Raw genomic sequence first — 21,125 nt, 5'->3', positions numbered from 1 at the left:
TTCTGATGTTTATGATTTTTTTTTTAGCTTCCAGCTGTTTCATAATTGAACTAACGGAGACACAGCTGTAGAGTGAGGCACACTGAGTTACACGTCCTGTTAAGTCACACTTAACACTTTTGTGCTCAAACTGCACACACACACAAAGTAAGCAATTGTCATAGGCCTATTATATAGCACTTTAACTTTTAAAACACGCAAAGGAGACACGAGTAGGAGCGTGCGTCTGAGAGACTGCGTGTGCGCGTGCGTGCGTGTTACATAGAGAGAGAGAGAGAGAGAGAGAGAGAGAGAGAGAGAGAGAGAGAGAGAGAGAGAGAGGGAGAGAGAGAGAGAGAGTGAGAGGGAGCACGTTGCATACCAAGTGAGAAAGTTGAGTCACAAAAGAAAGCATTGAAAGCCGTGAGCGAGTGAGTCCCTGCTTGGGTGCACGCGGTCGGTCGGTCGTTCGTTGGGTCACCTCCATGTTTTTACTTTCATGCTCCTGCAGATTGATCTTTGAACCTGATATAGGCTACATCAGATAGTCCTGATAGATCTGCCCCAGGAGCAAATCAGAACGGAGGATATAAGTTAATCACGCTTGAGGCAAAAAAAAAAAAAAAAAGATTGGCTTACAACACTTAAAGGACAAAACCCGGTGTCTGCTGCGACTATACTTCCATGGATCTATTCGTGGAAAGCGCACGAATTCCACGGATATCCTGACTTCTGACTTACTGACTGGAACAACACTTTAAAAAACAGTCATGTTTAAGTTAATAACTTTCTCTGCGTGCGTCCTGGCCTTTGTTTCAAAGTGCCACAGTGTGGATGTGAATGCGACTGATGGACACGTTTTCCTGGAGGATATTTTGCGCTTTTATGGAGAAGATAAATCCATTTCCACGGGGAATCTGGAGAATTTACTGCAGATAATCGCAGCCAGGAGGTCCGAGTCAGTGAGTGAGGGGAACCCGCTGGAAGGCAAAGAGGTGAGCACAGCAACTTTTTATATGATTACTGTTTTTTACTTATTTATAACCATTTACTGAACTGAACCAGACTTAATGGCCTCATCATTTATTTCATATAGTGTGAAGTTGAGTTTAATGAATGAAAAAAAAAAAAATTTTGTGAGTAAATGAACTTCTTTTGATAAGTTTCCATTTATTATATCGTTATACATATTGTTATATATGATGTTGTGACAATGTATTGTAATAAATGCATCAATACAGCTTGAAACATTCTATAGCCTGTATTTCATCTGACTTACTTTATTTGCAACTATGTGAAGTTAAATTATTGGACTTAGGTTTTGTGTTATTAATGCACATTTAAAGTAATTTTTAGTTTTTGCCTTTTGATGTAATTAAGACACTTTGAAGATGCACATGTGTAGAAACGCATTTCTGTATAGAATAGGCCATATAACGACATTACACTTTACATGACTTTACTGTACTATACTTTTAGGCTAACTTCAAAATGAATGTCATTCATAGATCTAGTTTAATCCCCTGTTATTTCATAATAACAACGCAACTTTATACATATCCCACAAGTTATAAAACATATAAAGAACACAGGAAAAAAACACCAGGAAATGTTTTAAGAGACAAAAGTTATGTAACATGTAACACCAATAGATACAGTATATTAAATGTCCTCTCTCTCTGTCCCTTCAGTGTCCCTCTTTGCAGGAGATCTTGACCCACTTTGAGTTCAGTAATGTCAGCCAGCTGACGGTGGGAGAACTGGAGCGGATCTGCCCCGCCGTGTTGACCCAGGTGCTGCTGCCCTCCTGCCCCCACACCGCCCCCGAGCCGCAGCCCACCGTAGACTACTCCGGTCAGTTGCTTCATCATCACCTAAAAAAAAAAAAGCTAAAAAAAAAAAAAAAAAAAAATCCGCTGTTGGTTTATTTGTAAAGACCCCTGCAACTCAAATAATTCCCACAGTTCATTGGGTCGTTGTGGCCTTGGATGAGGTCTGGGCAATTGCTTTCGACCAATGGTAGAGGAGAGATTATTACATAGTCACTCTGTGGATGGACTAAAGGACGGAAGTGGATGGCATTTTAAAACCCTAAAGCATTTCAGTTTTGTTACAGTTGCTCTCATTCTAGAATATATAGAAAATAGAAAGAAGAAGTGGAAAGCATTTAAAAAGCCACTCTCTACTCCTATTCCCTATTTTTTAGGGAAACATTTTACTTTTTGGTTCAGTATAGGCTCAATTTGAAAGCGCGTCTTTACAGATTACGATTTTTGCTCACACATTTTTTTTTGAGGAGCTTATGATGTTTGGGTTCCATTTGATGTCTCCAGCGTCTTAAATGTGACAAATTTGCACATTTTATTTGAATAACTTTGATGTTTTCTGTTTGTAATTATGTTGACGTTTGGACTGTTTTCACTGTGAAGGTGTCACTTTGTGCTCAAAGCAATCAATCATTCAACTGAAGGAGAAAATAATCAGCAAGAGGAGCCAGAATTAATTTAATCATTAGTTGCAGTCTGGTACTAAATAGGTAAACAATGAGCTCCACCTAAACCAACTCCAACAGTTATAATCCTGCTTCTAAAAATTCAAAGCAATGATTTTTAACAGGTACAGGGATGAGGGAGAGATTTAAGACGGAAAGTATATGTGTGGATATGGATATGTGAGTTGTACAAATATGGAGATATGGACGTATGAATTGTGTTGATGCATATGGTGGATGTATTTTTGTATGGATGTATGTAGTGGATATTTCATTTCATTTTTCGTTTGACTTTTGTTTATCCTCGGGAGACCAATTCAGGGGTGTCCCTCATTTGCAATGGCGTCGAGTATATATGGATATATGGATTGTATAAATATAAAAAAAAATATATATATATATAAAAAATTATTATAAAGTTATTGAGCTGTGGAAAAGGGGTAGGATTAAATAAGTTTATACTTCTTCCTACTCCTTTTCAGGCATATCAATTCAATGTTATGTTTATTTTTTGTTTATTTTGTTTATTTTTATTTGTGAAATCATTTGAACATATTCTTTGTGTTGTGTTTTCATGCTTTTAGTTTTTCTTTTTTTTTTTTGATATGTCTGAAATAAAGTTTAATCAATCAATCAAATAAATGAGAGAATATAGAATCGTAAAACAGGCACAAGGGCAATTTGTCTTCTTCAATAATTTTTAATTTTCCTAAATATACTCTCAGACTTGTACTTGTAACAGACCATTTTAACAGTGTGGTTTTCGTACATTAACCTCCTCATGTGTCCTTGTCTGTGAAGTCAAATGGGAATTTACAACAGGATCTACTGCAGTATAGATTTATTGATGTCACTTCTGTTTACTCTGATTGATTTGGTTGTAAATGAAAAACTATAAGAACTGAAAGTGTATACGAGCATCCTGGTGTGTCCTAATGTCAGAATCTTGGACTTTTGCCTCTGGTCCTCTGCCTCCTGTCGATGTCACCCAATCAAACTTATCTATATCCACTAATATATGTCAGAAGTGGAAATAAACCCCTTAAACTCCTCGAACCATAGACTGTATGCTATGGACGGGGTTACGTAACACTGTATAATGTCCTGGGTTGACTCCCCTGAGCCGCTGAACTCTCCGAGCCACCGGCAAACGCTGTTGACACAGACACACAACCAACTGTGACTGTTGTTCAGTGATTTGTTCGTGAGGCATGCTGTTACTTCTCTCGCTCCACTACAATATTTCTCCTCTGCAAATAAATAATGGCATAGAGCTGTGTCTTTTGTAAAGATAAACATCTGTTAAGGAACTCTGTTTTAATATCTGGAACAAAATTATAACTAAATAAAATTGCAAAATCTTCTTATCTATCAGCTACAGCATGTCACCTATTTGTGAAGTGTGTCAGACGTATATGAAAGCAGTCAGTTGTGTTTAAAGCCACCAGAAAACGTGGCTTTGAATCTCATATTTCTCCATAACACATATAATATTGAAGACCAAATAAGCAACGATCAAATAACTTTACGCTTAAGTGATTTTATTAATTTGTTAATTTACGTATTCGTTGTTCCTGTCTGCCTCTTAGGTTTCAAACTGTCAATAAAGCTAAAACATTGCCCTAAAAATCTACTTAAAAGATTGAACCTCCAATATGGCCACCATTAAATGTCATAGCCTGGCAAGACCAGCATGACCTGAATGACCTTAAACACTCTACAGTTATACAACTCTTCAGAAAAAACCTTGTATGTTGTTTTTTTAACACATTTCCATAAATAGACATTCTTCAAGCCGCGGCAATAACTGTTTGTTTCTAAAAAAGTATAAGAGGAATTGGTAGAAAAGAAGGAGCAGTGAATGTGTATTTAACTATTACTACCTAATAAGAACTTGAGCAAAGCCCGCCTCATCTAAACCAAATTTCTGTAAAGTTTATCAAACTTAAACGACAATATGTTTAATCTGGATTGACAAATAAAAAGTCCTAACTCTTCTCAGAAACCTGCTATTATGCAACTAATTCCCCAAATGACATAATTAGAAGGATTGTGTGGATTTGGGGTTTACAGTACAGGGGATTTACCAGAACAGAACACCACAGCAAAATGCCTGAAGCATTAAATATGTCAAAAAAAAAAAAGTATTAGTGTTCATAATATTACTTGTTATTAACTGTTAATCCTCCATTTCTGCCCTTCCAGTCTGGGGCTATGGCTTTCTGGCGGTCACCATCATCAACATGGCGTCTCTGCTGGGACTGTTTCTGATCCCCTTCACCAAGAAGCCTTACTTCCCCAAAGTTCTGACCTACTTCATCGGCCTCGCCATCGGGACGCTGTTCTCCAACGCTGTGCTCCAACTCATTCCAGAGGTTAGTGAGTAAGAGAGAGAGAGAGGGTCAGAATCACCACTGTATATAGTCCAGGGGTGGGCCATTCATTTTCCCTAAGGGGCCACATAAGAAACAGGGATTAGTCCAATAGGCTAGATTCAATTCTGCTCAATATCAATTTTATAAAAAGCGGTAAATTGTATGGTTTTGATCATCTGCGGCTGGTTACAGTAAATGTTATGATTAGGCAATGACAAAGTGAATTAGCAGACATAGTAGAAAATGCCAACATTATATCACTGTATAATCAACATTCATAAAAGTAATTCTAAACAAAATATATGTGTTTTTTATATACTATCTGTTTTTGTTTGTGGTCTTACTAGCTCATTTGCTGTTTTTTCAGTTCTTTCCTAGGCCATGAAATAGTGAAGCAGACCCAGTAGGCCCTACAGGCTACTAACATTCCACTGTCATTCTCCTGTTGATCCGCAGGCCCTCGGGTTTGATCCCAAAACAGATAACTACGTGGCTAACGCTGTTGGAATATTCGGAGGCTTCTATCTCCTCTTCTTTGTGGAGAAGATACTGATAATGGCTCTTAAGGTGGACCTGGAGGTAAGCTAATGCTGCAGTCAGGGAGTTCATGAGGTGCCAATGAGTTTTCTTTTATTGAATTGATATCTATTATTTATTGGAGTTATATCTATTATTCCTGTTACTACCGGTGATTTATTGGCTAATTTCAAAGCTGATAAGTGACATCCATGAGGACACTTACAATTTACGGGAGTCACGTACAGTATTAGCATTTACAAATACAAGTACAACATTTGGCACAAGGGTCAGGGACACCGGCTGTGATGTCATGTAAGAGTTTTATGATAGGAGGTAATCCTAATATTGTTCAGTTTATACTAACACAGACGTATTAGAATCAGGCAACAGTACAGAAAACAAAAAACAACTTGATAAAAGGCGAATCAAGTTGATGAAAGTCAATGAATATATAGATAAATCATCCCTCCTAAAAATCATGTTAGCATGTTGCTCAAAGCACAATTGTGCAGCTTCACAGAGCTGCAATGTGCTGCATATGAGCTCTAGTCTCTTAATTCAATTCTTTTTATTCCACATTCATTCAGTAACACACAGTGCTGCCGAGTAACACCAGTTTATAGCCTACTGACTCAAGGTGTCATTCAATAGGCCAAGCTAGTACACACTTTTTCTGCAGGTTTGGAATGATAACGTCTACTAAAAGAAAGTATTGAAATCCTGCAACTAGATTTGAATGTTCTTTTTGGCTTAGTCTTAGACTTTTTATTTTATTTACCAATTTCTTAAAATGTTTTTTGTTCTTAGCATGGCCACAGTCACTTCGCTTCGGCCGAGACGCTTCACCAAACCTCCTTCAGTAACGGAGACATACCGGAGAAAAAGGATTCCATCGCCATCACCGGCATAAACAACACCATCGCTACGGACAAGAGCAGCCCCAACGAGGAGTCTACACTTCAGGTAACTGTGGACACTTCATCTGTATGGCAACACACACACACACACACACACACACACACGCACGCACGCACGCACACACACACACACACACACACACACACACACACACACACACACACACACACACACACAGGTCACATTAACTTACACAGCAGTATACCTTGCACTCAGTCACCTTTTATCAAACAGGTAGCTCAGTCGGAAAATCTTATCTGAATGTAATTGCTTGATAGAAATTTGCTGTGTGTGTCATATTCAGTATAATCAGGACATGAACTCAAAATGGACAATTAATGGCTTGCACTGTAATTCAAACATCTAATCAGTTTTATGGGCATCAAGCATATAGTGAAGTACCAACGTACACCAGGGACTGTCCATTATTCCAACAGCTCAATAGTCCGACATATTCACCACTGTTTTGTTCGTCCCTTATCCCTAAAATACACAAACTCCATGAAGTTTTTTACCCTTATATATCTAATGTATTTTGACGCGCAAACCACGTGGCTTTGTTTCAGCAAAAGCCAAGGTATAGCACAATTAAACAATTAAAGGTGGAGTCAGCTATTCTGGAGAAAGCTTGTTGTCAAAATCCCTTTTTGTCAAACCAGTAAATCTCTCCTCACAGCTACTTGTCAGTACTGTGTCAATACACAGCCTTGGCTATGTAAACAGGCATGTTGCTTGCTACGATGGGCCCACTTTGTTAACATACCCTTTGTTTACATGCCCGTTTACAGAGCCTGGGTTGTGTATTTAAACCAGATTTTTTCAGTGCACACACAGTACGGACAGGTAGCGGATCCTGAGGAGATATTCCCTGATTTTGACAAAAAGCCTTTTTGACAACAAGCATTCTCCGGAATCACTGAGTACACCTTTAAGATAAAGCCACCTATTTCTCTCTCTCTCTCTTAACATGAAATTACAAATCCTACTATGGGTTTTGTTTTTGGAATAACAGACCTTTGGACCAATGGGAAATTTTCGGACTTTTGAGCTTTCGGAATAATGTGGACTTGAGGCACTTAAGAGTAATTTATTAGGCTGTTATCAGGGTCACGGGGCAATTAGAGTTAGTGTTAATATGTAACTGTGAAATATCTGGTGTCATATGGAGCAGTGTTGCTTTGAAAGGGATCCGAATACTTAAACAAACAGTCATGCCCCTGTCCCATAAGGATGAAACAGTGAAACCCGGGCTTTAGTCCTCGGATCCTTCGCCTCCTGGTAAATGCAGTAATTGTCCGACCGGAGCACAAAGACCCCTTGTTTGTCCGCTGCTAATAACAGGGGCGTTTTGTCACTGCTACAACCTACAACCTCAAGGCCCAATGTCTCTGCCTATGTGCGCCTGTTACTCAGGTTTCCCATTAAAAACACTTAGCGCCAGTAAGTTTGTAATCGAAGAGTTCTGTTGCAAATGCTGCAGATTCATTTAGGGAAAATATTTCCTGCGGTTGAAAGATGAGTATCTGGTAGGCCTATGTTATGTGGATCCACAATGGACACACTTTGTTGTTTTCTCTTCAAAGTCTTTATTTTTAGACCAATTGGCAACATAGCCGTTTGGATAGGGTCCCAGTAGGTCGGTCCACCACTCTTGATCACTTTGGTGGTTTGGCTTAGCCTATTTTTTGTTAAGTGATTATTAGCCAATGTTAGCATGCTAAAATAAATAGGTGAAAATGGTTTAACATTATACCTGCTAAACACCATTATGTTAGCATTGCCATAGCATGTAGCTTGAAGCAGCCACAAAGCTGCTAGCATGACTGCAGTCTCTTTATCTACAAATTGAGAAAAGTGTTGCCAATGCAGTGATACAATCTTAATCTGAAACACCAAGACATTGTCGCTCCTTGATTTGCATTATTGATGAGAAAATTCCTTAAGCAGGTATTGATCAGATACCTGCCAGCAAGATGTTCAACTTTGACCTTCATTTGCTGAATGAGTTGAACTTTGGGTTTTCACCATAGTCATAGAGATATCATTGTGTGTTATCTTTGTGGCTCAACTAAATCCACATACGTCATTGTTTACATGACATTTCTTTGGTATAATCAAACAGTAGCAGTAGGCCTATTAAGTTGGCTTCTTCTGTGATTGGGCATGGATTTTGATATCTTCTGCTTTACGTCCAGGCTTTTTCTTAGCAGTAGAATCAACATTTCTTGGGCGCCTCTTGGCGGGGGTGACACCAGTTTTTTAAACGCTACCATACTGAGAAATACAGAGAGAGAGAGAGAGTGTTGTGGAGCTGATAGTCTTAACCAACTTTGCCTCAACTTGTTTGGCGATGGCTTGAATGTAACCGACATTCATTTATAGTAAAAAGTTACGCACTCTAGCTTTAACCTGTCCTGTCACTCTTGCAGGACATCCCGGAGACCATAGTGATGTGCAGCTGGTTGCGGGGGAAACAGGTCTCCAGCATTAAGACCGTGGCGTGGATGATCACCCTTAGCGACGCCGTGCATAACTTCATCGACGGTCTAGCGATCGGAGCCTCGTTCACTGTGTCCATACTGGCAGGGTTCAGTACCTCCACCGCCATAGTGTGTGAGGAGTTCCCCCATGAACTGGGTGAGTGTTTAATACTGCGGGTGGATGGTAGACAGACAGACAGACAGACAGACAGACAGACAGACAGACAGACAGACAGACAGACAGATAGACAGATAGATAGATAGATAGATAGATAGATAGATAGATAGATAGATAGATAGATAGATAGATAGATAGATAGATAGATAGATAGATAGATAAATGGAATGGCTTATATTTTCACTCAAACAAAAAAGTGTCATTAAGAATCTTTGTCGCCCTCTACTGACACATTGCAGAATTGCACCCAAACTTGTATCTATCTGTTTCATCTCCAAACACTGAATAATCTACTAAACCAAGTAGAAACACCTGTAATATATCTTTAAATTGTGTTTGATGTCGAGCTGTTAATTAATGAACAACATGACAGACAATTCATTTTAAACATTTAACCATGTGTGTTTTGTTCCCTCTATAGGCGACTTTGTCATCCTGCTGAACTCTGGCATGAGCGTCCCTCAGGCCATCTTCTTCAACTTACTGTCGGCAGCGTCGTGCTACGTTGGCCTGGTGTTCGGCATCCTGCTCGGGAGCAACTTTGCCCCCAACCCAATCTTTGCCGTCGCAGGAGGAATGTTCCTGTACATTGCACTGGCCGACATGGTGAGTGAGATTACGAGAAAATTGTAAATGTACAGATTGCTGTTTGTTTTCTGGTCTTTAGTGTTATTCTATACATATTGTTTTGGCTATAGATCCTATATAATCCCCTCAGATTTATTTTGAGTCCTTTAGATGACAATAAGAAAGAAAGCTAGAATTACTACCTGTTTTTGAACTTACATTTTTGAAAGAGAAAAACCAAGCTGGGGGAACTTGTTTTATCGACATCAGCAGTCAGTTGATGAGATTGTTTACCTGTGGTCTTTCCTCCAGTTTCATTGTCTGGGAACTGTAACTGACCGATTCATACTTCTTGTTTTTAAAACTATTACTTCCCAATGAAGCCAACTTATTTTGTCCTTAGTGCATGCACACAGACATTTGATTTTTCGCTCTTTTTCTTCTCAGTTCCCAGAGATGGACAAGATAGCACAGGAACAGAAGAAGACCTCCGACAAGATAATATTTTTCCTGATCCAGAATGCTGGGCTTCTCACCGGCTTCGCCATAATCTTGCTAATAACAATGTATGCCGGACAGATCAACTTAGGCTAGACAAACGTAAAAACACACACACTGAACATATAAATGAGCTGTTCCAGTTTCTGCTCACTCGGCCGGGCCGGAAATTTTATGTAAAGTGATCGTTTTGTACAAGCTAAACCAAATATTTAAAGCTGTAGTACGTAACATCGGTCTCTCCCATGAGTAATTCTGAGAAATTACAACAACAATGTCGGTGCATCTATATGAAGTAAGCCTTCGGTGATCGCGTATGGATCACCCATTATACCTTCTGCTGTACGTCCAGGTTTTTGCTTTGCAGTAGAATCAACAATTAAAACATTTGGTGAGAACTTCTTGAGATTTTTCTGAGCTCCGTGCGTTTGTAATCGCTGCCATACTGAGAAATACAGAGAGTGTTTTGTGGAGCTGATAGGCTTCATCAACTTTGTGTCAACTCATCTGGCAATGGCTCAAATGTAACCGGCATTCATTTGTATGAAAAAGTTACGCACTATAGCTTTAAAGGATAAATTATGCTTTTATATCTTTTGACTATCAATCTAGTGGAATGTTTACACTGTTCAAAAGGGAAACTCTTTAAAATCATTTTTAATGTATGAACTCTAGTCGATTGTGTTTTGAAGGGATAATAAATTATTTTTTCAGTCTTTCTATAGTGTGAAATACCTTTCTATTGATTGTACCTCTACGGTGCTGTAGTGTAAACTACCCTAGGTTGTGTTATTGTGACAACAGTTCATGTTTGGCCTTGTACGGCAACAGTGTTTGACCTCAGAGCTCTGTGAACTCTATGACCTTCAAATATTGTGTTATCTGTCAGAATCTAGACACTGTTATTAAGTTGCCATTGATAAATGTTGGATACTTACCAAAATTAAGTAACAGAAAAAACAAAATCACCACCACGTCTACAAATGTTTGTAACTTTTAACATCAGAGGCATCCATATATGTATTATATTGTGCATTGTTTGATTATGAAGGGTTTTTATTACAACAAGAGCGTCTTCCTCAAACATCCAGACAACTTCTCCACAGTGCAAATAGACTTACTAATTACTGTATGTACAACGTGCATTTGTCAAGAATGTACCGGTACTTGAACCTTTATTCTATGTGCTATGTTTGATTTTACTCAAAATTGCAATCTCATTGTATGTAAATCACATACTATGTATTTTTGTAAATACAGCCACCAAATTTTAAAAATTCAAATATTTTTTGGCTTTCATGTAATTTATTATTTTCTATTTGTATGTGTAAAGGTAAAAAATAAATGGTAAATATGCAGTTTCTTATGGCATGTAAGTGATGTGTGCAGACTTATTTTATTAAATGGTAAATTCTATATAGCGAACATGTACCGTAGGCCAGTGGTTCCCATGATAAAGATAAATAAATCTGATGGGTTGTTAGATGATAGAAAGGCCGAAAATCATATTTTTTCCACACAAAATTATATTTATTTAGGCTTTATTTTAGTGTAAATTATTTTCTTCTGAATCATTGGAAAATGTACCTCTTCAAGTCTCTATTAAATATTATATAAATTTTTTTTTTATTCTTGTTAAAATGGTTATTATCTGTAGACCAAAATGATGCAGCCAGGTGGGCAGCATATTGGCAGCCAATCGACGTAAAACAGGAAATGCTGCAAGCTGCGTTCAGGTCACATACGCACAGATCGTAAATATTGTTATTCACAGTAACAATATGAGAAAAAAACACTTACCGTCAGAAGCATAGTTGTCATTTAGGTCTGTTTGACAATGATATACATCTCATGAATCTTGTGGCAACATTTGTATAGTTTTAAATAACGTAAATCCCTAACTGAAAACACTGGCTGATGGATTTTCCCATTCTGCCCATGTTCCCTGAACGCGGCATTCCCAAACATAGGAAGAGGAGACAAATAAAGCCAGGCGATTTAAAGAAATTAAAGACTTTTCTCCTCTCTGCTGCCGTCTCCAGACTCTGCCTTCAAGTATCACAAATACAACACGTAAGTCACGTTTATTCCTCCTGGTGATAAGAAATAAATGAAATGTAATTCCTCGGTAGCTTTGTGAAGGTGAGAGATTATGGGCTAAAGTGAGCTAGCAAAGTTAGCATTACTAACATAATCTTTGAACTCATCGTCTGACTTAAACGATCATTCACACACTGTGTGTTAACTCACTTATTGGTTTTTATTCGCATGGATTGAGTTTATTAATAGATATTAAATGGCATGTGTAAGTGGGGGTAGGTCTGCAAAGAGTAAAGCTACACTATCAAAAGCCTGCATTTATAAAGTCATGTAAAAAATAAACACTGTCGGTTACATTGTCAGCATTGTCTGTATTTTGTGGTTCACATTTGACCGACATGATTGAATATTATTACACACGAGATGAAGAAACTCATTGATGAAGATCCTTCATCTTAATTATCAAAGAATTATGCTCAATATGTTATAATTAGAAATACTTTCTCCTCAGGGGAAATTCCGTTTCCAGGAATAAGAAGTTTATAAATATGAACATAATTCTGCAATATTTACACATTGTAAGCACTAGAAATAACAACAAGAATAAATGGAATTATGTCAAATATTGGCTTCTATATAGCCTCCTGTTTTGCCATTTGCCTGGCACAGTATATCAGGGTTCATCAGCAGTTGAGATAATTATATGCTGCTCAGCATGTCAAATCTTATCAAATTTTTTTAAACTCTGAAACGAATTTAAATTTGAAGACCATAGCTACGTGATATAGCATATGTCAAAAATGATGTCATAATAAAAAAGTTCCGCAAATGTATCTAACAGTAGTTCCGATAAAAAAACATAAACCTTAATGCATTTTTCTATATTTTTTTTGCTCTTTTAGATAGAAAGATTGCAAAACAAGTCATATGTAGTGTTGTGTTATCTCTCACATTCCCACCTCTTGTTGTTTTCCACACACAGGGCTGAGCCATGTCCGGTATTCAGATCCGGAAGTACACGGATGACGACGCTGACGAGGTGAAGGAGATGTTCACTGTTGGGATGAGCGAGCACGTCCCGGCGTCGTTCATGCACATGCTCAAACAGCCCCTGACCCAACTGGTGATCATGTGCACCTTCTGCGCTCTCATCACCAGCTCCAGATCCTTCATGCTGCCTGTTATGGCCATCACCCTGCTCCTAGCCGGGGCCCGCCAGCTTGTCGTCCACCTGTTCAAACAATACATCGACACCTCGCTCAAAAAGGACATGGACAACATTAGTGAGACCTACTTAAAGGGCAAGGACACCTTTTTCTGGGTGGCTGAGATGGATGGTCGCGTGGTCGGATCGGTGGCTTGCCTACCGGCGGCGAGCGCGCCCGAATGCTTGGAGCTGAAACGCTTGTCCGTGCGTCGCAGTCACCGCGGGATGGGCATCGCCAAGGCCCTGTGTAAGACGGTAGCGGACTTTACTCAGGACAGGGGCTACCCAGCAGTCATTCTGTTCACCTCTGTGGTGCAGACGGACGCGCAGAAGCTGTACGAACACATTGGCTACGAGAAAATACGGGAGTTTGTCATCCCTGAGCTTCCCGCCAAAATCATGAACTTCACTCTTTTTGAGTATAGACTCAATTTAAAGAAAAAGGACTGAGTAGTTTTTTAACTTACAAGACACTAAGATTGTGTTACATTTCAGGGCGACACTACCGTCCATTCAAAAGGCTTCTATGCTTGTTGTTTGTTACCCAGCATGTATTGCTGTTAAGATTAACCATAACTCAGGGCAGGTCAAGTGACTGTACCCATTTAAGGAACTGTTTACTAGAAAACATTGGCAGTAAAAGGTCAGGCATGTTTTCTATTCTTACAAACGCATACTAGAGATTAGGGAAGTTGAATACGGCCGTGCTCGTAAATAGTTTTTGATACCATTATAACAAATCGTTTCCACTCATTACTTAAAATATAAGGTTATTCTATAGATCTCAAGTTAGTTATGTTGATACCATGAGAAACAAGCTAATATTATAAGTGATAAGTGGGAACAAGCTTTTTTTTTATCTGAACATTTTCTCATTACCATGGGATAATGGAATCAAATAACTGCCATAACAGTTTGATCATTTATTGTTTAGTTTGTTTCTTTTTAGTTCGAGTTGGAAAATCTGCTTCACCCAAAGTCTGCCTGTTTCAAAGTTTGTATTGTTTGAGCTCCTTGAAATTGATTTGTAAAATTGATTTGGTAAAGGATTTAATTTATACATAATTCATTGAATAAATGAATGCATCTAAAAATGCTCCTTCAATTTAAATTTTGAATTGCTCTGCTTTTAAGTGATGCAATGATTCGATATGGAAGACTATCAGACACTGATCTTATTTAAAAAAGGAAACTTCAGTAAAAAAGTCGATACATTTTATTCACCTCACCCCTGGCCTTAAAACTTTTACTTGTAATCTAGAGCAATTGATATGAACCTATTAGATTTGTTCACAACAGGACTACCAGGTGTGTAATATGGACTGGGAGCTATTTTCCAGATATTTCCGTTCCATATTTTTACTGATCACCTGAATGTGGTGCGTGTTAAAACTCTGGAACTGAAACCATTCACATTTTCCAACCATTTTCAAACTGAATTGTGTTGCTGGAGGCTTAAACAGTCCTGCACCTGTTCACTCAAACTGGAAGAGTGAGTTTCTTCTGTTATGAGCCAGAGGAAGTTTGAAACCTCAGGGCAAGGATTCTGAAAACAACTGAACCCGATTTCGATGGCTTTGGGGCAATACTGAGGTTCTGCCCAGTGGATTGTTTTGTGTACAGTTGTCGGGTTATTGTCTTATTACAATTATCTCTATTTCATATCAAATGTGCTATTTAAATCAAGATAGTTTGGGCTGTCAACTTTTATTTTAATTATCCCCAAGAATGCATTGTTCTTACAGTAACTTGAAGTTTAAAAATAAATATAAAATAATTAAAACGTTTAAATACATATCTAAAATAAATACTCAAATGCAGCACATACAAAAATATTCATTTTATTAATCTAAAAACTGAAAATTATTTATTTTTTGGAATTTGGGAGAAATAGGCTAATAATAAACTTTATTTAAATAACACTGTTCAAAACACAGTTACAAATTCATAATCAGATTAAAAGCACAATTAAGAGCAAAGGGCATAAAATACATATCATTTACAAACATTAAAATGAAACATATCAGCGGGGTGTCTCGGTTCTTGTGAGGCGGGCCAGTCAGGCAGGAGCTCGGACACCTCGTGCCGGATGTCTCCGGTCAAACCTCCATGGATGGATGTAGCCCGTCAGGGACGAAGCTGAACCGTTACCCGGATTTACGACAGGTAAGATTTACCGCTTGTATGTCAACTGGACAGTGGGAGGTAAATTAAGAATACACACGCAAAGCTGTCTGGTAATAAATATGCGTTTGTTTGATTAAAATTGACTCGTTAAGAGGGTTATTTTTTGTTATGTATTAACCAGCCGAAGCTAACGGCTACCCTCGCTAGCAGGTGCTTGCAAGTCTAGTCAGGGAGTGTCCCAGTCCCACTGACAGCTCCAAATGCCAGCGTTCACATTTTTGTTTTCAGTGCCAGTTTAAGCTGTTAAAATGCGACATTTGTACATATAAACGACCATTTATGGAGTCGACATCATTATAATTATTTAATGAGCTTTGGTTGGTGGTTATTTAGGGAGTATGAATCCGAATTTCTTGCTCTTAATGGAAAGATTATGGCTTTTTCATAATCCTTTAAATGAATTAAACCTCCCAACCACATTGTTTAACCTAATTATTTTCATCTAATTTGGTTACTATGCCATGCCAGGATGACATGTCAGTCAGGCTGCAGCCACACCCATGCTGTGATTTAATAGCCTAGGATTCCCTCCAGACATAACAGGCAGAAATGTTTTTATTAGTAGCCTATCATTTTGATTTTTGAAATGGAAAGATGAATGACTGAATGACTACCAACTATTATTATGGTCAGTGAGGAGTAAGGATTTGATTGGAGCAGTAGCCTTTGGGCTTTCATTTCACTAGATGGCACCAAATTACAGTTATGGCCCTTTAAATATTCCCACAGATTTAGTTATTTATATTTTGTAAAGATTTTTGTTGTTGACTATCCAGTTCAAATTGAGCAATTCATTCTATTGTGATGCACATTGGAGTGAATACACTTGATTGAATAGACCCTGCCCCTGTTTTTTTTCGGATGACCTATTTTTCATACATGCATGTTTCAGTTGTTACCAGGCTAATTCATTTATGCAGTGAGTGGTGGGAAGCCCAAAATATAGCTAATGTTTATTCGCTATTGGAAGCAGACAGAGCTGTTGTCACCATCATATACAGATTATTATTTTAATTTATAAATGAATCGTGAATAAAGAAACAATTATTCAATACCCAAAGAAATTTAATTTACTATAAAATAATTTTTTTTTAATCTTCTTATATCTTTGAGTATATTCCAAAAAAAGTTGGACAACACAAATAATTTGAATATTTTAGTCAGTGTATTATGGAACCAAAAATTAATTAATAGTAAACAATAATACAAACATAGATAATCGTTAGTTCTATAGCCCTACAGCTGTTAGACTTAGGCACAGTGATTCACAATTTGATTCTCAGTCACAGTCATATCTGCAGCTTTTATTAAAACTCACATAAAATAATTTCAAGTGATGAAAGTTGCTTGATCTGTTTCATATCTGAATAAACGGAATAATTTGGTTTTCTGTCTTCAGGTCACAAATCACCAATCTGACAACATCACTTTGAGATCTTGAAGCTAATATAGTTCAATATTTATCAGTATTTCCTTATATTAAATTATGACATGTTTAAGCAAAAATCGGACTAAAAAGATAAACTTCAAATAAAATTGTCTCCGGCAGCCCTAAATAAAACTCTCTCTTTTGTGACGTACCTTTAAACTCCTTACCTTGACCAAATGACGATACCTGCAGAATCCTGACACAGCAGTTTGCAGTTCCACCCTATAATAGAACTCTAAATGATCGTCAAATTATATCATATTATTTCCTACAATCTTAATCAATGCCAGCTTGTAGGACGTAGAATTGCTTAGCTTTACCTTGTTTAGTGACGTCGATTTCAGCAGACAGGCTGAGGTGCAGAGTCGACACCTCTGTTCCGCTCACCTCCTTTTGCAGTCTATCCAAAACCCATTTGGCTGAGCTTATGACGTCTTGTTCTCCTTCTATTGTCCTTTCCTTCACTGTAAGGAGGGCAGCTCTGTGATTTTGGCTGTCTGCTGCTGGCTTGTATTGTGACTGAAAAGAGATAAGGGCTCCAAACTCTCCCCTTCCTCCCACAAAATCCCCACCCTCCCTCCCTAACCCCCCCACCCCCCTAATTTAGTTCTGCTTTTGTGATTTGCATAAACGGGTGCAAGGAGACTGCAGAGGTTTATTCTGTGTTCCTAAACATCCCCACCCCAATGTGTTTAAAGCTATAGTGGGTAACTTTTCCATATAAATTAATGTTGGTTACATTCAAGCCTTTCGCCAGATGAGTTGACACAAAGTTGATTAGGCCTATCAGCTCCACTAAACTCTCTCTGTATTTCTCAGTATGACAGTGTTTACAAATGGAAAAAACTAAGAAAAAACTTGGACGTAAAGCAATTAAGGTATAAAATCCTTAGGCTTACCTCATGCACCGACAGCATTTCTAATGGGGGCGACAGAAGTCATGCACTATAGCTTTAAGATTGGGGTTTCTTTAATTCTGATACTGTAAAGCATTCTGTTACAACTTCTCTCTGAACTAGTTCAAATTCAGAAACCCTGCAGACAGAGTTAACTACCATTGCAAAAAGATGACAATACAGAAAGAAGGACTGAGAGTAAACAAAAAAAAGAAAGCCCTATAGCCCTGCAGTTAGCTGATCGACGCTAATAAAAGAGAGCTAATCCTGTCTGTGTGATGGGCCCTAATGCATTCTGCCGGCTTTTGCTTACAGCGTGCTGCTTTATACACGCCATCACCTGGGCCCTTTGTGTTCAAACACAATGAAACAGCATCAGACTGAGTGGAACGGGTTCACTCTCCCCCCCCTGGTTAAAAAATGCTGTGTTGTTGTTTTTAATTTTTAGGTTACAGACAGTCGATGTGTTATTCTTCCACTCATCGTTCACGGTTCTTAACTGGAGAAAGAAAGTGAAACTGTCAGAAATCTGACGTAGATTACAGTGCAAAGAGAGGAGAGTTCGTTTATGTCCTCCAAGCTCCACTAATAACTGCACGGTATAAGATTAAAGGTATAGTTTTCTCTTCGGTGTTGGGCTTTAAGAAGGTCCCTGTGCTTTGGTCTCACAGCCTGCTGCACATAGAGAGCAATATTATTAGTCTAGCTTGGAGCCTATTGTCTGCCTTATGACTATAGCAAAGAGATGTATCGTTTGTGTTTTAATAACTATTTAGTTATGGGTTATTGATGCCGAAAGTTTAAGTCTGTCAACATCTTTACAACTTTATAGTCTTGAACTGACTGTCGAGTTTATTCTCGACATTTCGACCTCATTCTCGAAGTGCATAATAAAATAAAAACTTCCTCCTCATATATTTTTTCGCACTCCTGTGACCCTTATACTCTTCCTAATGCTAAATCAGGAGGTCATGCATGGGAATGATGATGACTGTCAAGTTTATTTTGAGAAGCTTTTTCCAGAGGGAGAGATATTAATCGCCGGCTTTAGGACCCAGCAGCCCCCTCAGTCTGTGGCCTAACCCGCCTCCCTCCCTCCCTCCTGCAGGGAGCCGGAGCAGACACTAGCGCAGCACTCAGCTGATGCACTAACAGCACAACACACACACCGAGACCGGACGTTATTTCTCCTGTTTTTCCCTCATGCTCCATTCATCGGAGGAGTGGACTCGTCACCTTCAAAGCATCCTAAACTTTTTTTAACTGAGCTAAAACCTCTGGCTGTCTTTCCTCTTGGAGATACTCTTCATATCTTAGAAATAGGGGAAGAGGGTATTTTTTTTTAGGGATAAGATTTTGCTGTGAAGATCATGAGAGAGATGGTGTGAGACGCTCCCTTACCTTACCTCACTCCTCTCCCCGACCCCCTTTCTGTCTGGCGGAGGCTCTCCCCAATAACACAAGAGCACAGGCGTTTGTTTGGGGAGGGGGGGCAAGCAGGCAACATGTCACAGACTAGGAGGAACACGTACACGCGGGTGAGTGTGTGTGTGTACAACAAGGTGTGTGTGTGTCTACCATCCCAGTTAGGTCAGTGAATGAATGAACTGGCCAGACTGTGATGTTTTTTTAAGTTAGTCCTGGTGGTCAGTTGGTGCGCCATTGTTCGTGGTACGTCTTTTCAATTTGTTTCACTCTGTCATCAATGCCCGGTCGATTTTCTACTGTGACTAGAATTGAACCCAATTTCAACGCTGCATTCCTCTGTCAGGATTTGTCGCCTCTTTGTTCGTATAGGATGCCCCCCCTCCGGCTCCCAAAATCGCTGTTTGGATGTTATCGTTCAGACTTCAGTGATGACTCAACTCTGTGTGTGTGTTTGTGTGTGTGTGTGCAGAACCTCTTTTCTAATTTTTTTGTTAAGCAATTTTTATTGATTTTCCATTAAACCATGTATCATTGTCTACATTGCATATTGGACCAAACATATACAATAGCTGTGTTATTCCAATACTAACACATGTGACAGATATCCTCCCACCCCAACCTGCACTCAACCATCCCAGCTTGTCCCTTTAAGTCCAGATCTTGAATGACTGTCCATTGAAGTGTTTGTCCAATGAAGGATTGCAGAATAAACATATAGAGTTTAGTACAATGTTTCAAAATAAAAGAGTGTCACTACAAGGATCTCTGAAGTGTTGAGACGATATTTGAAAGGCAGGTGATAGGTTGACATTTTTTTTTCCGTTATCAGCAGGTACTGGACTTGACAATATAGGGCTGGACGATATCAGGAAAACTTGCAAATATGCGATAACCTTGTTGAATGTTGTGATACGATATCTCTTGCAATAATTAAACAAATACTTAAAGGTGGAGTGAGTCAGCTATGCTGGAGAATGCCTGTTGTCCAAAATCACTTTTTGTCCAAATCAGTGATTATCTCCTCATGATCCGCTACCTATAGGTACAATCCAGTGTTCATACACAGCCTAGGCTCTGCAAAATGGCATGTTGCTATAGCCACGGTGGGTCTCCTTTACTTTTACATAAGAGTTTACAGAGTCAAGGCTGTGTATAAACACCAGGCATTTTTCAGCGCACACACAATCAGGAGGAGATATTGACTGATTTTGACAAAAAGCATTCTCCAGAATCACAGACTCCAACTTTAGTCATCTTCATGCCTCCCAGTTCCTTTACAACATTTTCTGGTTGGAAACATCTGATTGATGGCCAAATATATAGGCCAAATAAGCTATCATTTATAGCAGTTCAAGCAGTTCTTTGTAATACGTATACCTCCAATGTTGATATTAGGAAATTGATACTATATTTCCCTTTACAATAATCGTCTTGTATAGGCCTGCTGCTGTCTACAGTGGAGACAGCACTGACATGGAAAGCAATGCAATGAGAAAATGAAAAAAAAAAAAAAAAAAAGTAAAACCCCACTCTCCTCCTACATGCCTCAACAGTCAGCCATCAATATTCCATAAGGCGGAGGTATTAAATAATCTTAAGCAAAGTATAGGTTGGAATGTCGGATTATGAAGACTGTTTAGTTGCATCTCTCTCTCTCTCTCCCTCTCTCTCTCCCTCTCTCTCTCTCTCTCTCTCTCTCTCTCTCTCTCTCTCTCTCTCTCTCTCTCTCTCTCTCTGTCTCTCTCTCTGGCTCTCTCTCTCTCTATCGTATCATTGTGGCTTACTGTAAAATCACTTCAAGAATGTTAATGCCAGGATGTTGGAAAATATTTAAACATAAGCTCAAAGATGTTGTGACTTCTTAAAGGTGCATGTTGAACGATTTACATTTCTCCACCATAGTTGCTGCTGGATGGATTTAGTTAACACTCTC

At 38.7% G+C, this 21,125-nt stretch overlaps 2 protein-coding genes across 2 annotated transcripts in view; both read left to right on the top strand.

The window, feature by feature from the left end:
• Window positions 1-749: 749 nt before the first annotated feature.
• Window positions 750-10,101, top strand: slc39a8 (solute carrier family 39 member 8; the record flags this gene model as incomplete). Its single annotated transcript, XM_080042208.1, has 8 exons — window positions 750-974; window positions 1,671-1,833; window positions 4,676-4,845; window positions 5,302-5,424; window positions 6,172-6,327; window positions 8,712-8,919; window positions 9,362-9,546; window positions 9,955-10,101. 8 exons carry the CDS (start codon window positions 750-752, stop codon window positions 10,099-10,101), a joined length of 1,377 nt encoding a protein of 458 aa, XP_079898334.1.
• Window positions 10,102-11,969: 1,868 nt separating this feature from the next.
• Window positions 11,970-21,125, top strand: part of dctn1b (dynactin 1b) — a gene marked incomplete at its 3' end in the record, with an annotated part of 39,336 nt that continues 30,180 nt past the window's right edge. Inside the window, exons 1-2 of the mRNA XM_080042359.1 lie at window positions 11,970-12,078; window positions 13,028-13,168. Coding sequence (XP_079898485.1) covers window positions 13,037-13,168 — 132 coding nt within the window. The 5' untranslated portion in view covers window positions 11,970-12,078; window positions 13,028-13,036. The remainder of the gene's footprint in view (window positions 12,079-13,027; window positions 13,169-21,125) is intronic.

Source organism: Ammodytes marinus (genome assembly GCF_949987685.1).
Source record: "Ammodytes marinus genome assembly, chromosome: 15".
In the NCBI taxonomy this organism is placed as follows: Eukaryota; Metazoa; Chordata; class Actinopteri; order Uranoscopiformes; family Ammodytidae; genus Ammodytes; species Ammodytes marinus.
Note: the sequence above shows the minus strand (reverse complement) of the source record. Positions and strands in the feature narration are given on the sequence as shown.